The following is a 24,491-nucleotide window of genomic DNA, read 5'->3' on the forward strand; positions in this document are numbered from 1 at the left end:
TGAAGATAAAATTGTGAATTTGGCTCATATATTTCAGCATTTTGGATTTGAGATCAAATATTTCACCTTTTTATTTGAAGGTATTTTCATGTATATCTGTTTTACCGTTTAGAAATGATAGCACTTTATTCAACTAATCCCCACCCCATGTGAAGAAGTCATAAGTATTTGGACAAATTCACTATTAGTGTATCAAAGTAGTTAAAAGTTCATTATTTGGTCCCATATTCCTTGCACGCAATGACCCTCAAGCTTGTGTGGCGAGAAYCTCGTTGGATGCATTTGCAGTTRTGTTTTTGCCCAATAGTAACTGAATGGTGAAGGAAGACCGGAGTAAGTTTCTTTCTAAGTGAGTAGATACGATGTTTCTGACCACTTCTAAATTAATCCTGATAATGCCGTGATTGAAAAAAAAAATCAGGACTGAATGAATCATGAATATTGATGAGTGAGATGCTGTTTAGAGGCTACACCTCTCACATTAACCAATAACGGGGGAGGTTAGCGTTTCTTTGTGGGTATGATCACTGTGCCTCTGTAACCTCATCATTAGTCACRATTTTAATTCATGATTATCTATAATCATGGTAGCATCCACATAGATGTAGTAGAAGTGTTCAGAACATCTTTCTTACTTACAATAAAAATTACTACAAAATGGCACAATCCAGAACAAACTGCCAAATGCATCCAACAAGTTTGTAGTCACAAGCTTGATGTAGTCATTGAGTGCAAGGAATATGGGACAAAATACAAACATTTTGACTACTTTAATACACTAAGTTAATTTATCCAAGCACTTAAGCTTTATCCCCTCCCCCCTCCATTTGAAGAAGTCGTAAGTGCTTTCATTTCTAAACGGTAAAACCGTCAGTTAAGAACAAATTCTTATTTACAATGRCGACCTACCAGGGAACAGTGGGTTAACTGCCTTGTTCAGGGGCAGAAAGACAGATTTTTACCATGTCAGCTCGGGGATTCGATCCAGCAACCTTTCGGTTCCTGGCCCAACGCTCTAACCACTATGCTAGCTAGTGCTAGATGACAATTTTCAGGTCTTGGCATAGATTTAAGTCAAAACTGTAACTAGGCCACTCAGGAACATTCAATATTATCTTGGTAAGCAACTCCAGTGTAGATTTGGCCTTGTGTTTTAGGTTATTGTCTGGCTGAAAATTGAATTTGTCTCCCAGTGTCTGTTGGAAAGCTGACTGAACCAGCTTTTCCTCAAGGATTTTGCCTGTCCTTATGGCTGTATTACATTTTTATTTACAAAAAAAACTCCCTAGTCCTTGCCGATGATCAGAATACTAATAGCATGATGCAGCCACCACCATTCCTGAAAATATGAAGTGTTACTCGGTGATGTGTTGGATTTGTCCCAAACAATGCTTTGTATTTAGGACAAAAATTAACTTTCTTTGCCACATTTTCTACAGTATTGCTTAAGTGCCTTGTTGCAAACAGTGTGTTTTGGAATATTTTTCTTTCTTTTCACTCTGTCATTTAGGAGAGTATTGTGGAGTAACTACAATGTTGTTGATCCATCATCAGTTTTCTGAAATCACAGCCATTCAACTCTGTAACTGTTTTAAAATCACCATTGTCCTCATGGTGAAATCCCTAAGCAGTTTCCTTCCCCTCCGGCAACTGAGTTAAGAAAGGACGCCTGTATCTTTGTAGTGACTGGGTGTATTGATACACCATCCACAGTATAATTAATAACTTCACCATGCTCAAAGGGATATTCAGTATCTGCTTTTTTATTTGTACACATCCTCACTTGTCTTTGTGGTTGAATCTGTGCTTGAAATTCACTACTTGATTTGAGGGACCTTACAAATAATTGTATGTGTGGGATACAGTCATTTAAAAATCATTTAACCACTATTAATGAACACAAAATGAGTCCATGCAACTTATTATGCAATTTGTTAAGCACATTTTWWCTCCTGAACTTATTTAGGCTTGCCATAACAAAGGGGTTGAGTACTTATTGACTWAAGCCATTTCAATTTTTGATACATTTCTAAAATGTTCTACAAACAAAATTCCACTTTGACATTATGGGGTATTATGTGTAGATCATGGACACTCTCAATGTAATACATTTTAAATTCAGGCTGTAGGCKAACACAACAAMATGTGGAAAAAGTAAAGGGGTTTGAATACTTTCTGAAGGCACTGTACATATGGAGGGGAGTGTATCCTTGTGTGTGCCGAAGCCATTTGGGGGAAAAGAGCTACTTTTGGCTTTTCACTCCTGATCTATATCAGCATCAATTCATAGAGACATTCTAGACTTCCTGAGCTCCAGGCTAGTGACTGGGTAAAGGATACAGCCGACAGCAACARCAGGCCTTGTAAATGCGCTGTGTTATTTGCAACAGAGTAAGATGGAGAGCAGAAAAGACCCATCATAGCATCTGAGCAGAGTGGGGGAAGTTGACTTGATGTTAAGTGATATTACATGCTTAGATGTGTAGCCTCTGTAGTTCGAAGGGGGGGTTGCTGAGTTTGAATATGGTGTTACGGACCCGAGTGGGAAAATGTTTTTAAATTCAGGGCTTAAAAGGAAAGAGAGCGAGCACAGGAAACTCCTGAGGGGCAAAACATCCATCAGCATGGTAGCAGTTTGCTTTCAGGGCTTTGACTTAAGATTAGATAAAAGGTTTTGCATTCAGTTCAACTGCCAGCTGCTTATAATTTAATACATGATAAGTCTAACTGATGTTTTTTTTTCTCTCTGTCTCTCTCAGGATCCCCCAAGGTCCGAGCGGCTGTAGATCCCAGAAAGCAGCAGCCATGTTAGCCTGCCTACAGAGACGGCAGCAGAACCTCTCATCTCAGCGTCTGGTATGCACCCCCAAGATCCTGGATGCTCCGCAGCAGCAGCAGCAGCAGCAGCAGCAGCAGCAGCAGCAGCAGCCCAGCACACGAAAAAGTGAGTCCCCGTGTCTCTGCTCTCAGCAGCTCAGGACAAATCAAATCAAATGTGTATTTGTCACATTTGTCACGCCAAATACAACAGGTGTACACCTTACAGTGAAATGCTTACTTACAAGCCCTTAACCAACAATGCTTTAAAAAAAGTGTTAAGTGAAAAATGGAAAATAAAAGTAAAAAATAATTAAAACAGCAGCACTAAAATAACAATAGCGAGGCTATGTACAGGGGGTACCGGTACAGAGTCAATATGCGGGGGCACTGGTTAGTTGAGGTAATTGTGGTAATATGTACATGTAGGTAGAGTTAAAGCAACTATGCATAGATTATAAACGGAGATTAGCAGCAGCGTAAAAGAGGGGTCTGGGTAGCCCTTTGATTAGCTGTTCTTATGGCTTGGGGGTAGAAGCTGTTAAGAAGCCTTTTGGACCTCGACTTGGCGCTCCGGTACCGCTTGACGTCCGGTAGCAGATAGAACAGTCTATGACTAGGGTGGCGGGAGTCTTTGACAATTTTTAGGGCCTTCCTCTGACACCGCTTGGTATAGAGGTCCTGGATGGCAGGAAGCTTGGCCCCAGTGATGTACGGGGCCGTACGCTCTACCCTCTGTAGTGCCTTGCGGTCGGAGGCCGAGCAGTTGCCATACAGGCAGTGATGCAACCAGTCAGGATGCTCTTGATGGTGCAGCTGTAGAACCTTTTGAGGATCTGAAGACCCATGCCAAATCTTTTCAGTCTCATGAGGGGGAATAGGCTTTGTCGTGCCCTCTTCACGACTGTCTTAGTTTGTTGGTGATGTGGACACCAAGGAACTTGAAGCTCTCAACCTGTTCCACTACAACCCCGTCGATGAGAATGGGTGCATGCTCGGTCCTCCTTTTCCTGTAGTCCACAATCATCTCCTTTTGAAAACAGCCTCTGACTCTACATTTCACTACAGAGACCCATTTTGTTTAATTTGTGGCGCTGTGTTTGTATCTCTGTATAGTGACAGWCGGATTTCGCGAAAGAAAGCCCTGTATAAGATTTTTAGGGGGAAAGTAAAGCTTCACTTTACATACACAACTGTAGTTTAGTTGAGAGAAGTAGAGCGTTGCACCCGGGTAAACCAGACYCTCCTGTAGCAACCATTTGTACCAYTGAGCCTCCATCTGATGGAGTTGATTGGCTTCAATTATGCCACTCGTCTCTATGCTGCATCGGWGGTGTGGAGTTCTGCCTGCGGGGCTACGGAGCAGGAGCCCACAGGGCTGTTCTGTGGTGAGGAAGGGCAAGTTCACCTTGGTCTATCTACCGCTGCCTGCCAGGCTGTCTGGCCTGCTGAAGAGAACCGTGCAGGGTAGATATCTCCCACTCAGATCTGTGTGGATCCTCTGGGTCTTATCACAGGCAGTCATCTTGCACTCTTTCATTTCATTCTTAAGAGCACTGATCAATGATGGAGCGGAACGCTGTTATGTTGGCTGGCCCGGTTGTTGTTGCTGATGATGATGATTTACCCTGCCAAGGGCATACTAGCACACAACCCCCCCCCCCACACACCTTCTCCTAGTCAGCCCTGAACTTTTGCCAATATATCTATTTTACACTTCTTACCTTATTATATGCCTCTTTCACATGTACTTGCACGCTCTGCCATTTTAACTCTAAACACACCGTGCTTACAGTTTATTATTCAGGTGTTTGCTATTTATGCTGCATTATATGGCTGGTACACGGTCAAAGAAAACCCTGTTGTCATGGCCACTCTCGCTCTGAGACCTAAATGACATAGGGGAGAGTGGGGTATGTTGAGGTGTTTTTTAAATTCAGCATCACTACGTCAAGGGAAATATATTATTCTTTCTAACAARTACAGTACCAGTCAAAAGTTTGGACACTTACTCATTCAAGGGTTTTTGTTTAGTTTTACTATTTTCTACATTGTAGAATAATAGTGAAGACATCAAAACTATGAAATAACACATATGGAATCATGTAGTAACCAAAAAATATTTGAGATTCCTCCAAGTAGCCACCATTTGACTTGATGACAGCTTTGCACACTCTTGGCATTCTCTCAACCAGCTTCATGAGGTAGTCACCTGGAATGCTTTTCCAACCGTCTTCAAGGAGTTCCCACATATGCTGAGCACTTGTTGGCTCCTTTTCCTTCACTCTGTGGTCCAACTCATCCTGAACCATCTCAATTGGGTTGAGGTCAGGTGATTGTGGAGGCCAGGTCATCTGATGCAGCACTCCATCACTCTCTTTCTTGGTCAAATAGCCCTTACACAGCCTGGAGGTGTGTTGGGTTATTGTCCTGTTAAAAAACAAATGATAGTCCAACTACCTGCAAACCAGATGGGATGGCGTATCGCTGCAGAATGCTGTGGTAGCCATGCTGGTTAAGTGTTTCTTGAATTCTAAATATATTACTGACAGTGTCACCAGCAAAGCACCATCACACCTCCTCCTCCATGCTTCATGGTGGGAACCACACATGCAGAGATCATCTGTTCACCTACTCTGCGTTTCACAAAGACACGCGGTTGGAACCCAAAATCTCAAATTTGGACTCATCAGATCAAAGGACAGATTTTCACCAGTCTAATGTCCATTGCTGTGTTTCTTGGCCCAAACAAGTCTCTTTTTCTTATTGGTGCCTTTTAGTAGTGGTTACTTTGCAGCAATTCGACCATGAAGGACTGATGAAGGCCTGATTCACACAACAGTTGATGTTGAGATGTGTCTGTTACTTGAACTCTGAAGCATTTATTTGTCCTGCATTTTCTGAGGCTGGTAACTCKAATGAACTTATCCTCTGCAGCAGAGGTAACTCTGGGTCTTCCTTTCCTGTGGCGGYCCTCATGAGAGCCAGTTTCATTATAGCGCTTGATGGTTTTTGCGACTGCACTTGAAGAAACTTTCAAAGTTCTTGAAATGTTCCGGTTTGACTGGCCTTCATGTCTTAAAATAATGATGGACTGCCGTTTCTCTTTGCTTATTTGACCTCGTTCTGTGCCATAATATGGACTTGGTCTTTTACCAAATAGGGCTATCTTCTGTATACCACCCTACCTTGTCACAACACAGTTTATTGGCTCAAATGCATTAAGAAGGAAAGAATTTCCACAAATGTACTTTTAACAAGCCACACCTGTTAATTGAAATGCATTCCAGCTGGTTGAGAGAATGCCAAGAGTGTGCAAAGCTGTCATCGAGGCAAAGGGTGGCTACTTTGAAGAATCTCAAATATAAAATATATTTAGATTTGTTTTAAGATTTTTTTTGGTTGCTACATGTTTCCATATGTGTTGATACATGATTCCTATCTTTACTGTATGCCTTCATTCAGACTTCTCTGCTCAATATCACTTACCCTTATTTCTGGAACAGGGCTTTCGTTTTGATGTGCCAATTCSTAAGCAAGTTTTCTGCATTTGAGGCTACTAAGTTCATTAAACTGGTTAGCGAGATTCTTAATATGTTTAGCAAATTCAGACTCCATGTAATCAGATAAGACCTTGTGTGACTCTGCTACTCTATCATAGCCTGTCTTTTGCACAGTTACATGTTTGTTTTCTTTTTTGTCAGTGTACCTCAGTGTCATTCAGTACATTTWATAATTTTTTCCCCCTCCCTGGCTGCTGCTCGACTGGACTTCTTCCCTTCTCTCACGTCCTTGGCTGCTCTCGCAAGAACCTCAAGGGGGGGCTAGACCCCCTGCTTGTTTTATGGGGCATGATGTCTGCTCTGTAACAATAAAAATGCACTATTTTGAGTTCATATGCATGACACACAAAAATACTATGCATATTATACATAAAACTGACTATGTCATCCATTATTTGTATGGGGTATGGTGGCCATTGGCTCAACTTATCCTAAGGCAAACATTTAGACTATTATCCCACACAGCTTCAAGGATGCACTTTCATGCTAGGTTTAGGACCTCATATTGTAGCTTATACAGACCCCAACTGATGTATAAAACGATCTACTTTGGTTTAGATACAAGCATCATGAAACCTATAACACATCAAATTCATTTGACTTTGTGAAAATCCRTTTGTTTACCACTTTTCCCATGTCTTCCTTCATAGTCTCCATGAAATGACCTCTTCCTAAATATTTGGTCACATGATTCATTTTGTGTATTGTTTCCTACAAACAAAGGGTGGCTCAACTAACCCTTTGGCTCAACTTACCCCGCCCTCCCCTATGTAACATAAGCTAGAGATGACCTCATTCCCTAACCAATTGAGGATCTTCCTTTTGAACTTGGATCAAAGAAAATGCTTGCTCAAGCACATGTGTTAATCAGTTGATAAGTGATTGCAAGCCATGTTATCCATGTCATAAACAGAGATTTCAAAAGACCGTGTTTATTATTCCCACTGCCAGTGCACATTATTATCACATTTAATGAGAGTATATGTTGTGGCAGTTGTCGCCTGATGAAACCAGCACAGGGCATTCTGAGTTTACGTATCATATTTCCATGATTCAATTCAGAGATAATGTTTAATCACTGTGTTTTATACTGCTCTGTCAGATTTCTGTGGAAGTTTATGACATGAATTTATGGGAAACCGCATATCACGCCGTGCCTATCCCCACATAGCTAGCGTAATAACATATTCACTTTTTTTTTCGTGATATAAATTGCCTATGGAAAATGCATAAATCGTCTGAGTGATTAACCTCTTGGCCGATGAGTAATTGTGTGGAGACATTCAGACGAAATGCAAGCTGATGGATTTGTAATGTATATTGTACTTCTCTAGCTTCACTTCCCAGATTTGGGCCATGAAAACAAATCCTGTGTATCCCCCAGCTTTCCTTCACATTGAAACCTTTCACTAATGCTCTCTGGGAGACTAGCAGTCTCTCTTCCCTATCTCATATCCCCATGTCCCTCATCTCTCTCCCGGGGTGAAACACCTCTTTTTGTCTCTCATTATTAAATATTAATTGGGAATCAGTAGAGCACTTGTCTGCTAAATGCTGGAACAGAAGGACCTAGTTTGCCTCAGGCAGAACCACGGGCGCCTTTCACATCCTGTTTACCTGCAGGAATCATTCCTCCCTCCCGGAGCTCTGTGTCTGTGTGTGTGTCTGTGTGTGTCAGTGGCGTACTACAAAACAGCTAATTTCCTACAATTCTACACATTTTGCAATGAGGCTGAGAAAATATTAGTTTTACAGCTTTTTTTTGTCACTGCTTCTGACGTGTTCATATGCTATCAGGGGGGGGGACGCCAGTGGTGTGTGTGCGTCTGTGTGGAGCAGCATCCATCCCCCCTTCCCTCCAGCACTGACCTGACATTTCAAGCACATCCATATGAAACAAACTGGTCTACTGATTGGAGCCTGCTGGTTGGACTTGATTAGACCCAGAATAGTTCTCTAAAAGGTTTTTGAGTTGATGTTTTTCCCATTGGGATTCTGTGTTGAAAGAGTGGTTTTCACACAGATTCTTGTTGAAAAGCTTTTGCAGAGGATTCAGAGGTTACAGATTTAGATGGACGAACCATTCTAATGGATGTCTGTGGTTTGGTTTCACATAGGAATCCCTGACAATGCCAACCCATCTCTTAAATATGAGGAAGTGTGTATGTGTGACTGAGTGCGACGGTTTATGTGATGAAAGTTAATGAGTGCTCTGCTCTACTCTGCTCTTGGCCTGAACGGCAGATCAGAGCCGGGAATGCATTTTCCCACGCTGCCGGCCTGTCTTTCCGGAGGGCTCTTTTAGAGCGGCGCACTGCTTTCCCCGGGGCTGCTGAGCAGAGTGGCACAGAGACAAATGGGGAGTGACACTCGCGTAAAGAGTTACCCGCCTGAGTCTCTTCAAGCACAAATAACTAAGTGTTCACCACTGAGGTTATTCTGTTCCACGACCAACACCCCTCATGAAGAGATTACAGAGAGCGAGAGAGCGAAAGCGAGGGATGGATGTTAATGGGTTGAATGAGTGCAGTTTCTCTTCATGTGTGTATGAGAGTGGGCGGCCTTATGTCCCACCCGGGACGAAGAGGACTAACTAATGAGAGCGAGGGAGCGGTAGACTGAATGGAGTGCTAGGCTCTGTGTGTGTGTGTGTGTGTGTGTGTGTGTGTGTGTGTGTGTGTGTGTGTATCAGTGCTTCAGCTTTGTCTTTCTCTCGTTCTGTGTCTTGGGGCTGATGAGCCTCTGGTTTGCCAGGGTCAGGAGCTCAGGAATAGTAACCTCAGTGGAGTTGAGTATGTAGGTCTGCACACAGAGGACTGGAACACAGGGGCTCTGTCCAGCCTCTCTCGACTCTCACTCCAGATCTATGTGAGGAGGCCTCAGCCTCGACCCAGCTAACCTCCTCAGACTCCATTAATATTAATGCATGTTAATATGGATGCAGAGGTGAAGAGCGCTGCAGGCGCTGCATCTCAATACCTCTGCTCTATAAGGGCACCGACCTGTGCACAGCTAGACACCATTCAGATGCTCTACCGTAAGATCCAGACAGCGCCCTAGATCCCCACTCCCCTCATGGATATTGAATGCATGCATGAGGTTTCTGACTTCATTTTCATTCACAGCAGTTACTGTATGCCTCGGTCAAATTGAAAGGAAAGTAAAGTAACCATGTGGAGCTGTATTGTATTGTGTATTGTATTGTGTATTGTACTGTATTGTGTGGGACGTGAGGCAGGTCCAGATAGTCGATACGAAGCGTCCTTGCGCTGCCTGAGCAGCAGGGGGGGGTAGTCAATTACAGTGCCTTGGCGCTAGGAGCTGAATGGAGTCAGGGTCAATTAATTACATGGGCCCTAATGAGTGGGCTTATTAGGGCCAACTGTGCTCGTACCAGAGGTTGTCATGGCAACGCAGAGGCCTAGGTTTTTGTGTTAATCAGCCTAGTTGTCAAGGACAGTCTGTGGTTGTGTAGGGCAGGTAGGTAGGTACGGTTAGTGTATAGTGGTGTTGATATTATTAATGTTTGGATCGCCATCGTGAAACACTGGTGTGTAACACGATGTTTGGCAATGAGTGTTTGTGTGTTTGCTGGTGATTTCTGAGAACAGCACTAATTAACCTCCGTGAGTGCTGCTGTGTGACGCGTCCCCAGTGAGGATTAGCTATTAATCATGTTTATCAAACAAACATTTTAATCTTACAGGCATTTAACACCAAATACCTTTCGTACAACCTCGACTTTTGGGCTTCTTGCCCTGTTTTTCAAATTTGTCTGCTAAGGATCTTTTTGTGATAGTTGCACAAGAACAATCACCAAGCATAGGACTACATTACTGGTTTTCCTGTTCATTGTAATGGAGGGAGATGTAAAGGTCATTTTGTTCGGTTCCTTCTGTTGGTCTCGGGGTGTTTTGTGAGAACCAGAGGAGCAGCAGTTGTGTTCTGTGGAACTGGAAATTCAGTGAGCCACTCCAACTGCAGTTTTTAGCCCTGGCTCAGGGGCTTGTTTTGCCTGTTAATCAGTGATTAACTCAAACCGCTCCACAACAACGAGGTCTCCACTCTGATCTGTGGGGTATTGCATTAAGCTTGACCATGGGAAAAAAGATTAGCCAGCTTCCCGCGACTGAAAGCGTGGTGTGGGATTGTACGGAGGTGGACTCGGTGCAGGGTTACGGAAGACTGTGGTATGGTGAAGAATACTTAACGCTGTACATCATCTCCCCTATCTGTTTCTCATTGACAGTTTATGTTTGACACATTGTAAACCTTAACTATTAGGCCTACACACATTCATGCATGGAAATGTGTACACACACACACAACTCCTCACTCTCACATACAGATACATGGGATCAGGCTGCTGAAAATTGTTCATTTGATTTCCAGAATGTGCCTGTGGTTAATTCTGGATGGAGAAATTCTAGAGGAATAGACTCTGACTTCAGGCTAGACTTTAGCTCTCTCTCTGGCATAGCTTCTCTTCGGATCCTAAACACTGAGTTCGGATCCTAAACACTGAGTTCACACGGAGGCAGTTCCTGGTGCACAGCAGCACAGCAATCCACATAATTCCAGGTTTCCACTTTCATTTGAACCACCCTAACTGCTGTGATATGCCATTTGTGCCACTGCCAATGGTATTCAATTGATAAGTGACTTTAATATTTGAGCGGGTGAGTTTCATACCGGCAGAGGCCTGTGTGTTGCCACATGAGCCGTTACTGTGGTGGCATGGCCACACTGCGTCTTTGTGCCGCTGACAGGCCTGTAATCTGTGGATTTATGGAGCGAGACGGCCTTTGAAGATGAGTTAGCATTCCAAGTGTTTTGAAGTGTTTACGGAAAACCAAGCCAATCTGGAGGGATCAGGGCAAAACATTGACTCCATACCAAACATGAATGGCACCAACAGCACTCCGTGATTGGTTTCACAATATTTATCTCGCTGTGGTAATTGGGCGCGAGAGATGATTTGGAGCAGAATAGATCTCTCTTTGTGTGGTACAGAACTTCTGATTGATGCTGGTGTGTTGTGATGGAAGATGCTGATGATGCCTTGAAGTGGTTTTCTGTAATTAACCAATAAGTCTTGAAGGGTGTGGTGTGTGTGTGTGTGTGTGTGTGTGTGTGTGTGTGTGTATGGGCCATAAAGCGGTGAATTGGGAGCATAAACAGTGTGCGGGGCTTCCTGTTCTTCCCAAGTATTCTTTATTAACCCAGCACCTGCATTTTGAAGGACGTGTGTATGACCACAAACGTTTGTATATGGCCAATATACCACGGCTAAGTGCTGTTCTTCGCGCCATGCCTGGATACAGCCCTTAGCCATGGTATATTGGCCATATACTACAACCCCTGAGGTGCATTATTGCCATTATAAACTGGTTACCAACCTAAATAGAACAGTGAACAAGTATCTTTGTGTCATACCCGTGGTATATTTGCTGACATAGCCTACACATGGCTGAAATGCTGGTTCAGCCAGTCAGCATCCAGGACCCAAACTACCGAGTTTATAATAGATATTATATCACTGAAGTAGGTCAACTCATTATCGTGGAGTAGATTAGTGCTTTCAGGTGAACATGAAAGCACTAATCTCCTCTAGTTATAACCGTCGAAGGGTCATGAACTCTCTCCCTGTTGTGACCAGAAGGCAGTTAAAGGCAGCTCATTCTTTATACACTCCTGGGTCCTGTTCAGTGTGACACATAGTATCAAAACATTCTGCAACGGAAAAAGAACATCTCTGCTCATATTGGACAAGTCCAGGCAGTAACTCCCCGTTTCAAAAAGTATTCTCCTTACGGGATTTGTTTTTCACCTTAATGAGAGACTTGATGCTCACGCAGGATCACAGCGTTGTTTAGACGTCTAGAGGTTGAGCAGGCATCTGTTTAACACTCCCAGATGTCCTTGTTTTCTTTACCACTGGTGTATAGTGATACATAAATAACTAGTGTTTTTCTCTGTTGTATTTCTCTGTGGAATTCACTCTGGCTGCTGCTGGCACTGCTGCGGTGCTGTTCTGTTCCCTTGGCTCCACTGGGAGATGCTTGGGTGGATAAAACACTCCACCTCTCCTCTTTCCTCCATTTTAAACACCCAATTGTATTTCCTTTATGAGATGGATCTTGTAGATTGAATCATTTTCACAGTTGGAGGCTCATTGTGGGCCTGAAATGAAATTAACTCCCCAATCAATTCCGAACGGGCACAACAAGTGAGTTCTCCCTTGCATGGCTGAAGTGCCTCTTCAAATGGGTTTTGTTATTGAAAACGAAATGAAGTGTTTTGTTTTTCACGCTCCCTTTGTCGCCTCTCTCTGCCTTGTTCTGTGTGCTGTGGCAGTGATTTTCGCTGACGATAGAGTAGGTTAATTTCAGCACTTTTGGTTTTCATGTCAGGAATTCCATAAGTGTCGTTCAGAGGGGCGGTGGTAATTTCTGTCAGGTGATTTATTGCTTTTAAATGGAGCGCCTTTTGCGCGTCTCCTTTGTCGCTGTGAGCTAAGCAGCCATGAAATTGCCTGAATAATGGYGTTTTAAATCCAATCTTGGTTTGTCCCCTCAGCTTTCCCGTAGACCATTCAATAGCCTTCCCTGTGGAGATTGCTCTTTCTCAGTGTGCCCTGACTTCTCACAGTTTAAGCTCCAGGCTTTTACATTGCAGTTAATACAGGTCTGTAAGAGGCTAGCTGAATTTTTACTTTACAGGTAGGCAGCCTTGGAAGATTTGAAAGCGATCTTCATCTTCAAGTCACATTAGAGATGGTTGGATATAGGGCTACATGGTAGAACATGAGTGGGGGGTTTTTTATCAGTGAAATTTGAAGATGTAACAGTGAGAAATTACAAGGAATAAAAACATGATTCTCCTCATCATTTTCTTTCAAGTATATTGGCTGTCAGACTGTATGAGAAACCACAACAGCTTTACATTTCTGTTTTAGATTGGCCAACAATAAAAACACATGAGCACAGCTGTAATTTCTTCACTTCCAGTCCCATCCGCTCCAGCTTTTAACTCGAGTACATCCGACGGTAGTTTCATGGCCAAATGTCACCAAATGAATCCCACTTGAGCCGCTGCGACAAAATTGGCTTTCTCCCTCTCCCCCGCTGCCTCCTGCTCCACTCCCTGATTTCCCAGGGTAATCCGATTCTGGGTTGAAATAAGTCCAAATTAATTTTATAAAGCACTGATCAAACAGTGCCGTAGGTGTTTCCCTCCCCCAAATTAGTTTATAAGAGATGCAGATGTCGACGGTTCATCTTCCTAAAGAGATGGAGGGGGGTGAAACTGGAGAGTGTGAAAGGGAAATGGAGGAGATATTACAATAAGTGTTTTTATTGGTCTATTGGTCTTGTCTCTGCTCCTTGGACATTGTGTTCTCTGTTCTGACATGCTTTGTTTATTTGTTTGAATATTTATCACGAGGAGCTTTTGTGGAAAGGTCAATTGATTGTTTTTATTTTAGTCCCAGCTGGCAAGTATCATCAAGCCTGCCCTTGTACTTTATAACCAGGCACATAGTGTGAGAGAACTCGTATGGAAGTATAACCATTTCTTTGTGTGTGTGTTTGTGTTTGTGTTGCAGGTGAGCTGTCCTCCATGAATGGCCCTCGGTATCCATCCCCTGCAGAGCTGGATGCCTTTGCCCAGAAGACGGCCAGCAGCCCCCTGTCCATCAAGATCTTCCCATCCAACATCAGAGTGCCGCAGCACAAACAGCTAAACAGGACGGTCAACGGCCTGGACACCACATGCACCCAGCACTACAGTCCCTACTCAGGAGCCTACCAGGGCCTACTGGGTGTTGTAAAGGCCACCGTCTCCGTGGTCAAAGGCGTGCTGAAAAACTCTGAGGGCAAGAGGACGAAACATTCCCCCGCCCAAACTGCAGCGGCACCATACAACCTTTTCTGTAACAACAGACACGGGCAGCAGAAGAGCTACCGCATAGGCTCCTGCAAGCCTCATGACGGGCCAAATGTGTCTGTACCCTCTAATATCATTGGGGCTGCGTCAGTCATTCCCACCCCGGTAGAGCAGACTCTGGCCCCTCAGTCGGACCTGGACGTCCAGAGCCTGCTGAGGCAGATGAACAGACACACCCACAGCCAGGCCCTGCAGCACGGGGGAGGGGCCCAGCCAAGCCCTTCCCTTCAGGCTGTGGCCGCTGTAGCCTGCTCAGACTCTGGCTTTACGCTGGGAGTAGCGCCCCAGAGCAGTCTGGCATATTCGGGGGCCGTGCTGCCCACCCAGAGTGCAGATATGGCCAAGGCTGGCTACCTGGACAGAGTGGATTATAGCACATGGCAGCACAAACAACAGCAGCAGCACTATCAACATGGGGCGCTAAGGATATACAACAATGCTCGGATGGGCAGCGGGGGAGGTGCCGTGGTCAGCCGCTCTCCAGAGAATTGTCTCCCTTTGGCCTGCTCGGCACAGCTCTCCTATAGGCCTCACCCCCTCAGTGCAGGCACTAACGGGGCAGGAGCAGGGATAGGACAGGACCGGGTTAGCTCCTCCCCTCTGAACTGTGCTGCCATGCATGGGGAGTTCTCTGTGGGCCAGTACTTCGCCCCTCCCTGGAACAGTGTTCTGGTCACTCCGGACAGCGACTGTTACAACCCTCAGGAGCTGCTGCCTGGCTCCTCTATTGTCCGGCCCAGAGACATGGGGCTCTCCCACCCTCATCCAAACCATCACCCCAACCGCCAGCTCCACCCCCACCCTCACCCCCAGGCCTATGCCACAGACCAAAGCCTGGGCCTCTGTTTTGGGCTGCCAAGCACCAGCCTGTGCCACGCCTCTGTGCTGAGCAGCAGCCTGCAGTCTCTGGAGTGCCTGATCAGTGAGATCCACCCACCCTGCATTAAGGAGCGCATGCTGGGACGGGGCTATGAGGCGGTAGGGATGCCCCAGCTACTGGACCACAACCTACAGCACACCCACATTCAGCTGCCTGTGTTCCGATAAGACGGGATATATCCAGTGCCTTCGGAAAGTATTTAGACCCCTTGACTTTTTCCACATTTTGTTACGTTACAGCCTTATTCTAAAATTGATTTTTTTAAATTAGCAACATTTTTTAAAAATGTTTCCAAATGTATAAAACTTTTAAGACAGAAATATTATTTATCTAGGTATTCAGACCCTTTGGTATGAGACTCGAAATTGAGCTCAGGTGCATCCTGTTTCCATTGATCGTCCTCGATGTTTCTACAACTTGATTTGTAGTAAATTGTGGTAAATCCACCTGTGGTAAATTCAATTGATTTGGAAAGGCACACACCTGTCTATATAAGGTTGACAGTTGACAGGTCATGTCAGAGAAAAAAACAAGCCATTAAGTCAAAGTAATTGTCCGTAGAGTTCTGAGACAGGATTGTGTCGAGGGAAGGGTACCAAAAAATGCCTACAGCATTGAAGGTCCCCAAGACCACAGTGGCCTCCTTTTGTTCTTAATTGGAAGAAGTCTGGAACCACCAAGACTCTTCCTAGAGCTGGCCGCCTGGCCAAACTGAGCAATCGGGGGAGAAGGGCCTTGATCATGGAGGTGACCAAGAACCCGATGGTCACTCTGACAGAGCTCTAGAGTTCCTCTGTGGAGATGGGAGAACCTTCCTGAAGGACAACCATCTCTGCAGCACTCCACCAATCGGGCCTTTTATGGTAGAGTGGCCAGACGGAAGCCACTCCTCAGTAAAAGGCACATGACAGCCCGCTTGGAGTTTGCCAAAATACACCTAAAGGACTCTCAGACCATGAGAAACAAGATTCTCTGGTCTGATGAAACCAAGATTGAACTCTTTGGCCTGAATACCAAGTGTCACGTTTGGAGGAAACCTGGCAGCATCATGCTGTGGGGATGTTTTTCAGTGGCAGGGACTGGGAGACTGTGGCAGGGACTGGGAGACTGGACAGGAAAGAGGGAAAGATGAACAGAGCAAAGTACAGAGAGATCCTTGATGAAAACCTGCTCCAGAGCACACAGCCAAGACAATGCAGGAGTGGCTTCGGGACAAGTCTTTGAATGTCCATGAGTGGCCCAGCCAGAGCCCGGACTTGAACCCGATCGAACATCTCTGGAGAGACCTGAAAATAGCTGTGCAGCGACGCTCCCCATCCAACCTGACACAGCTTGAGAGGGTCTGCAGAGAAGTGGGTGAAACTCACCAAATACAGGTGTTCCAAGCTTTTAGCGTCATACCCAATAAGACTCAAAGCTGTAATCGCTGCCAAAGGATGTGTGTCCAATGTGTCGGAGGAAACACTGTACACCTGGCGACCGTGTCAGCGTGCATGCGTGTCACGCCAAAGGAGTCGCGAGAGCGCGATGGGACAAGGGCATCCCGTCGGCCTAGCTCTCCCGGTCTCGGCCGGCTGCGACAACCCTGTATCGAACCAGGATCTGTAGTAACACAGCTAGCACAGCAACGCAGTGCCTTAGACCGCTGCGCCACTCGGAAGGCCCATTTGCTAAACATTATAAAGAGCTGTTTTTGCTTTGTCATTATGGGGTATTGTGTGTAGCTTGATGAGGGGGAAAAAACGATTTAATCAATTTTAGAATAAGGCTGTAACAACAAAATGTGGAAAAAGTCAAGGGGTCTGAATACTTCTTGAAAGCACTGTATACTGTATAACAGGAAATATGCTGTATAACAGGAACTCTATGGATGCAGCGTTTCATTTTGAAGCGACCACCTCAGAATGAGAAATGTACAGTACCTTTTATTTAGTGTGTGTGTGTGTGTGTGTTGTATTGGTAGAGGGCTATGTGGTTTGGATGTGACCAAGTGTTTTAAACCTTTAAAGGGTAATGATAATCATGACCTAAAGGGTCATCTCATTTGACATCTTAATGTTTTCATTTCGGAGGGTTTGTTATCCAATCATATCAGTTCACATCTTCTGGGAGTTCCTCAGAAGATTCCAGTGCTGTGCACTTTGTCAGAATCGTGTTTTGGGGCTTGTTTTTCCATCTGTCCATTGTTTAATTTTTAAACCATTTAAAAACAGTATGGCGAAAAGGTGACGTGCAGGCAATCCCCCTATTGCCCTTTACAAAGTGCCAAACTGGAAAATTTTATACTTAGGGGGTACAAGGGCACAGCTCCAGGGCTCAAGACTGTCATGCTTTAACCCTTACACTTAACTGACCAATAAAGGTCACTGATTATAATGCACTGCTGTAAGAATGGCAAAGAATAGGTTAGACATGGGGAAAGGTGTCTGGGATCTGTTATTTTAAAATAAAAACTTGAATATTTCTTGTCGTTTTGTATTTTTCTTTGGCATAACCTGTGTTGGCTGCTAATGGAGCATAATGTATTTTATATAATGATTGACCTTTTTTTGTTAATGTTTTGTCTGATCTTTGATTACTGACTGTCTTGTTGCTAGGCTGCATGTCAGATATCTGCAAGCCATCACCGTTAATGTTTGATCATTTAATTTATTGGAATGACAGAGAATTATGTTTTACCCAAAACAACACTGAGACATTGAGGACAGGATGTGCCGTTTGATTATCTAATTTGTTCACATCTTGCTATTTTCTTAGCTTTTGTTGACATTCATCATTCATCCTTTTAGGTCTGAATGRCAAAAATACTACCTTAATCATCAGGAGTCCCTCAGAGTTTCCCGGTGACAGGAGAACTGTGAAAGCATGACGATCAAATTCCATGGAAGACCATTTGATTTACAAATTAGTCGAGTTCACTGGATAGGTGTCCCTGTTTTCACAATCACTGGAGAACAGGCATTCCTTATACAGTCACTGCTTTTCTGTCAATGTTTTCTTTCTGAATATGATATGTATTTATTTGATTTAGTGGTTTATTTGATGGCCTGAGAAGTATGGCTATATAAAGAATCTCTATGTCAGCACTGTCTAAGATAATTGCTTTTTATTTTCTTCAACCAGTTAGTCAGGATTTATGTTGGTTAACAACATAAGTAACCGACTCAATGACTATGAAGTGCAATTATAATATGGAACAGTGAGGCCTCTACAAACATGTTGAATTGACTACATTTACATGAGTACATGTATGACCCCAGATTCCCATACCCAATCCCCTATTCTTAATTAAGATTGTCAAATAAAAAATCTAAACCCAGCACTTTGTTTCAGTTGTTTTTTGGTGCATAAGTTGAAGTATTGCAGGCAAGGAAGCGGTTCGACTCAACTGCGTTCAGATAAAGTACAATTGCAAGCAAGCGAGAAAGTTCTTTTAGAGAGTAAAAAAGTTGTCAAGTTCTTCTCTGAAGTGTAATATTTTAATTTTATTATGCCAAGGTGTGTATCATATATAATGCGAAAGAAAATTGCGGAGTGCGGAACGACCCAACACAAACATTCTGTTTCTCTGAGCCTACTTGGCTCCTCTAAATATTATCTAGGCTTAGTACAGTGACCTAAGTATCAAAGGCTAATCCGATTTCAGTATGACCCAACTGCTAACAAGGCAATCAACCCAGCTCACATCTCTAAGTACACGTACTAGATCTCAATGTAGCTCTAGTACATGTAAGCGCATCAGGTGCTGCCAATTTAAGGTGATCGTCAGTCAGAGTGCCAGCTTGGAGAGCCGTGAGGCTGCTGGTTTGTTTGGTGGCCATGAGGACTTTCCTTTTGGTTTTGAGTCTTTAGTTTGGACATGCCTTTTTTTTTTTTTTACATATTTATGTTTCGTCCTCATCTGAACAAATAATAATCTGCTTGGACTGGCCGACCAAGAGGTCCAGAAGGAGCTGACCCTGGACCAACACCTCAGCGCAAACGCTTCCATCATACATTAAGCACACATCAAATCAGGTTACAGGCCATGTAGCTAGGCCTTAGGCATAATGAGTTCAGCAAAATCAGTGGGCTAGTTATTGGTTTTGTAACACTAGGCTTTGGAGAAAGGGGGAGTATACTACACATTGGAAGTGGTTGGACTGTTAATGGCCACTGAGGTTCTGTCACTGAGTGTGAACCCATAAAGAAATTATAGGTTAAAACGTTTTCTAAACGGCACATCGATTACATGATTATAGCATCATTGTCTAAGGATTTACTATGGACTGGGGAAATGGGGCGCTTTTTTGTTCATTTTGGAAGGGGGGATTCTATTCTCTTCAGTGGCTATTATTACAGTAGCCGCAATGGCTGGAAAAGCTTGAGGTACCTTGGAGCTAGTGCAACCTTAAAAGAGTCATATACAGTACCAGTCAAAAGTTTGGACATACCTACTCATTCAAGGGTTTTTTATTTTTTTATTTTTTTTACTATTTTCTACATTGTAGAATAATAGTGAAGACATAAACTATGAAATAACACATATGGAATCATGTAGTAACCCAAAAATATTTGAGATTCCTCCAAGTAGCCACCCTTTGACTTGATGACAGCTTTGCACACTCTTGGCATTCTCTCAACCAGCTTCATGAGGTAGTCACCTGGAATGCTTTTCCAACCGTCTTCAAGGAGTTCCCACATATGCTGAGCACTTGTTGGCTGCTTTTCCTTCACTCTGTGGTCCAACTCATCCCGAACCATCTCAATTGGGTTGAGGTCAGGTGATTGTGGAGGCCAGGTCGTCTGATGCAGCACTCCATCACTCTCTTTGTTGGTCAAATAGCCCTTACACAGCCTGGAGGTGTCTTGGGTCATTGTCCTGTGAAAAAACAAATGATAGTCCCACTACGTGCAAACCAGATGGGATGGCGTATCGCAGCAGAAAGCTGTGGTAGTCATGCTGGTTAAGTGTTTCTTGAATTCTAAATAAATCACAGTGTCACCAGCAAAGCACCATCACACCACCTCCATGCTTCACGGTGGGAACCATACATGCGGAGATCATCCATTCACCTACTCTGCGTCTCACAAAGACACAGCGTTTAGAACCTAAAATCTCTAATTTGGACCAGACCAAAAGACAGATTTCCACCGGTCTAATGTCCATTGCTTGTGTTTCTTGGCCCAAGCAAGTCTCTTCTTATTGGTGTTCTTTAGTATTGGTTTCTTTGCAGCAATTCGACCACGAAGGCCTGATTCACGCAGTCTCCTCTGAACAGTTGATGTTGAGATGTGTCTGTTACTTGAACTCTGTGAAGCATTTATTTGGGTTGCAATCTGAGGTGCAGTTAACTCTAATGAACGTAATCTCTGCAGCAGAGGTAACTCTAGGTCTTCCTTTTTCAGTTTCATCATAGCATTTGATGGTTTTTGTGACTGCACTTCAAGAAACTTTCAGTTCTTGAAATGTTCCGGATTGACTGACCTTCATGTCTTAAAGTAATGATGGACTGTCGTTTCTCTTATTTGAGCTGTTCTTGCCATAATATGGACTTGGTCTTTTACCAAATAGGGCTATCTTCTATACAACCCCCTACCTTGTCACAACACAACTGATTGGCTCAAATTCCACAAGTTAACTTTTAACAAGGCACACCTGTTAAATGAAATGTGTTCCAGGTGACTACCTCATGAAGCTGGTTGAGAGAATGCCAAGAGTGTGCAAAGCTGTCATCAAGGCAAAGGGTGGCTACTTTTAAGAATCTCAAATGTAAAATATATTTCGATTTGTTTAACACTGTTTTGGTTACTACATGATTCCATATGTGTTATTTCATAGTTTTGATGTATTCACTATTATTCTACAATGTAGAAAATAGTACAAATAAAGAAAAACCCTGGAATGAGTAGGTGTGTCCAAACTTTTGACTGGTACTGTATATGGAAATATGATTCCATAGGCCTTCCCTCACTCCTCTAACTGCAGTGTTGCATTTGTGTGTGAAAAATGCACGCTCTCCTCGGGATAAATGCGCAAGAATATATTACTTTTAATAATGTATATTATCCCATTCTTCAGAAATGGGCTAGCCAACTCTGAGCTGTTGAATATTTAGCCTGGTGCCGGAGGTTCTTTGTCTTCAGCACTGGTTATGCATCATTCCCAAAATGTCAGCTCACAAAAGATCTGATGATACCTGTAAATCAGGGATGTCAGTTAGTTTGGCCATTTTTATTAACGCAAACATCAGGAGAAGGGTTAAACGTCAGTGTGAAGAAAAACTGAAATAGAAAGAGAAACACTTCTGCTTACACGGTGGTGACCCGTCATTCAGTGCAGGTGGGGCAGAGCCTGTTTTGCTTGTTATTTTGGCATTAATACATATCTGTTTGCAAACAATGTAAATATATATATATATCATTGAGTTAATAAAGGTGCATAACAAACATGGTCTCTTTTTTGTTTTCTTGAGTAAGGCAGCTCCAAAATGCAGATGTTCCAGCCTAGCTCAGTGCTTTCTGTGGCAGTGGGGCAAGCCAGAAAATACGGAGCGTTGCACTGTGATTGGCTTAGTGTTCTGTCACTCATGAGGACACTAAGTCACTGCCAAGTCTAAGGGTAGAGCTCGAAAATGAAATTCCCTTGAGTGCTGCCATAGAGTTACATTAGAAGTGTCCATCCAAGAAGGCTCAAGGTCATTGGACACAGATAAAAGGACGTCAAATCACGTTATATCTACAGTAGCTTTGATCATACTGATCATACAACATCATACTTTCAAAATCTTAGCTAGCAGTCATCATGAATCAAGTCGACAATCTACTGGCAAATAATTTTTAATCCTTGTCATATGAAGAGAAATAATGAAGAGAAATGTTAGATAAAATGCATCGGTGCTCATCAGCCATTGGACATAAAGGCTTACACAACAAGTTGGAAATCGCAAATTCAACAATGAGTGGTTTGGAAGGAATCAGTGGCTAACTGCAAGCATTACAAAGCAATCACTAGCCTGCTATTCAGTGGAGTGGGTGTGTGGTCCCAAATCTAAGATTAAGGGTCTCTTTTCGTAGTTTAAAATTATAAACATTCAACATTGGCCATACTGTCAATGAAGCATGATTTGTGCCGCGCTCAAAACAACTATTAACTCGGAACGGTAAAATCTGACTTTAGTTAGTTCAAGACAACTGGGAACTCGGGAAAAAGGAGCTACGACTGGGAAAATACGTTTGGAACTTTCATCCAACTCTGAATTGTAAATCGGGAACTCTGGCCTATTTCTAGAGCTAACACCCGAAGATCACTGACGTCATCATGATTCAACCTTTTTTCCCCCTGAGTTCCCAGTTGTCTTGAAAGCACCATAAATCCAGAGAATGCCAGACTTTAATGACAAAGTTTCACCTCTTAATTTCGCCTACTGTTCTGACTTGGTGGTGCACATGTATCCTATAACCTGTTTTTGAGAAATGTAAGAGCTTTCATTGTCTGCTTATATGTCCCCTTTATTTATCCTACGGTTCTGACTTGGTGTACAGGGAGAACACTGTAAGAATGGCCCATGTTCTGAATTCTGTCGTTGTACATTTCAAACGTGCTGAACAAATAGTTATATTGACTACGTCCGTCCGAGCTCGCTCATAAATGTCTTATCGAAATTATGGATTGCCTCTTATCCGCTTGTCGTCCCCTTATGCCATAGTTTGTACATCTCAATTGTCAGTAGAAACCACATTTGGTTAAGCAAGTCAATTGCCTCTTATCGTCCCCTTATGCCATAGTTTGTACATCTCAATTGTCAGTAGAAACCACATTTGTTTAAGCAAGTCAACCATATCAGCTATGTTTTTTTTAAAGGCAGTAAATGAGGCTGAATGAACTGTTTCACTGGCAGACAAGGCTCCACTGATAGCCAGGTGTAGCAGTGGTGTAGTGCAATTCATGTATTGTTTAGTGTTGTGTTGTGTAGTGGCTTTGCTGGCATGCATCCCACATTTTTTTGCCCCACCAAGATTTACATGCTAAAATTGCCACTGTATTCACACCCCATGACTTATACCACATTTTGTTGTTACAGCCCAAATTCAAAATAAAAATATTCTTACCAATCTACACACAATACCACATAATGACAAAGTGAAAACATGTTATTTTTTATATTTGCAAATGTACTACAAATGAAATACAGAAATCTCATTTACATAAGTATTCACACCCCTGAATCAATACTTTGTAATCGCCGCACATTTGGCAGCGATTACAGCTTTGAGTCGTCTTGGGTATGTATCAGCTTTGCACATCTGGATTTGGGGATTTTCTCCCATTCTTCATTGCAGATTTTCTCAAGCATTGTTAAGTTAGATTGTAAGCAGATTCTCAATGGAATTAGCTGGGCCACTCAAGGACTTTCACATTCTTGTTCTGAAGCCATTCCAGCGTTGCTTTGGCTGTATGTTTGCGGTCATTGTCCTGTTGGAACGTAAATCTTGGAAATCTATGGACAGTTCCATGGACTTCATGGTATAGCTTCTGCGCTGACATGCACTGTCAACTGTGGACCCTCATATAGGCAGGTGTGTATCTTTCTTAATCCTGTCCAATTCAATTGAATTGGCCACAGGTGGTCCAATCAACTTGTATGGACAGCTCAAGGACGATCAAAGGAAATTGGATGCACCTGAGCTCAATTTGGAGTGTAATAGCAAAGGGGTGTGAATACTTATGTAAATTAGATATATATGTGTTTCATTTTCAATAAATTTGCACAAATCTCAAAAAACATGTTTTCACTTTGTCATTATGGGGTATTGTGTGTAGATGGGTGAGACAAATATATATAATTCATTTTGAATTCAGACTAACACAAAAAAATGTGGAATTAGTCAAGGAGTACGAATAATTTCTGAAGGCACTGTATGTAAAAAGCTCATTCATGTTAGGCGCACAAATGGGGCCGCAATAAATCAGATCGGGACCGCATGTTTGACACTACTGCTGTAAATAGGGGCTGTTGATTTAGCTTTGTTTCTTCAGTGTTTAGGTGCTGAGTAGACCTGTCGTAAAGGTGGAGCTGTCGGTGAGGCCCCGTCTCTGGTCTTTTTGTCTGTTCTTGGTCTTTTGTCTGACCTGCCGGGAGGCTTCCCTTCCTGTTCCTCCCAGGCTGTCTGTCTATCCTGGCTGTCTGTGTCCTGGCTCCTGGCTGGGCTTTGAGGCAGCTGTGCTGATAAACCTGCAGGATTAAGAGGCCTGTTCAACCTGCACAGCACACGCTCACAAAGGATTAGAGGGACAGGAGCCA

The 24,491-nt window shown here is 43.3% G+C and overlaps 1 protein-coding gene across 2 annotated transcripts in view; it reads left to right on the forward strand.

Moving 5' to 3' along the window:
• The window catches only part of LOC111961445 (protein FAM222A), a 44,951-nt gene extending 27,281 nt beyond the window's left edge, over positions 1–17,670 (forward strand). For both annotated transcript variants that reach the window (XM_023983717.2, XM_023983718.2), the window contains exons 2-3: positions 2,760–2,944; positions 13,987–17,670. In XM_023983717.2, the coding sequence (XP_023839485.1) occupies positions 2,760–2,944; positions 13,987–15,374 (1,573 nt within the window). In that variant the 3' untranslated portion in view covers positions 15,375–17,670. The remainder of the gene's footprint in view (positions 1–2,759; positions 2,945–13,986) is intronic.
• The last annotated feature ends 6,821 nt before the right edge of the window (positions 17,671–24,491 follow it).

The sequence above is a fragment of the Salvelinus sp. IW2-2015 genome, linkage group LG4q.1:29 (assembly GCF_002910315.2).
Source record: "Salvelinus sp. IW2-2015 linkage group LG4q.1:29, ASM291031v2, whole genome shotgun sequence".
Classification (NCBI taxonomy): domain Eukaryota; kingdom Metazoa; phylum Chordata; class Actinopteri; order Salmoniformes; family Salmonidae; genus Salvelinus; species Salvelinus sp. IW2-2015.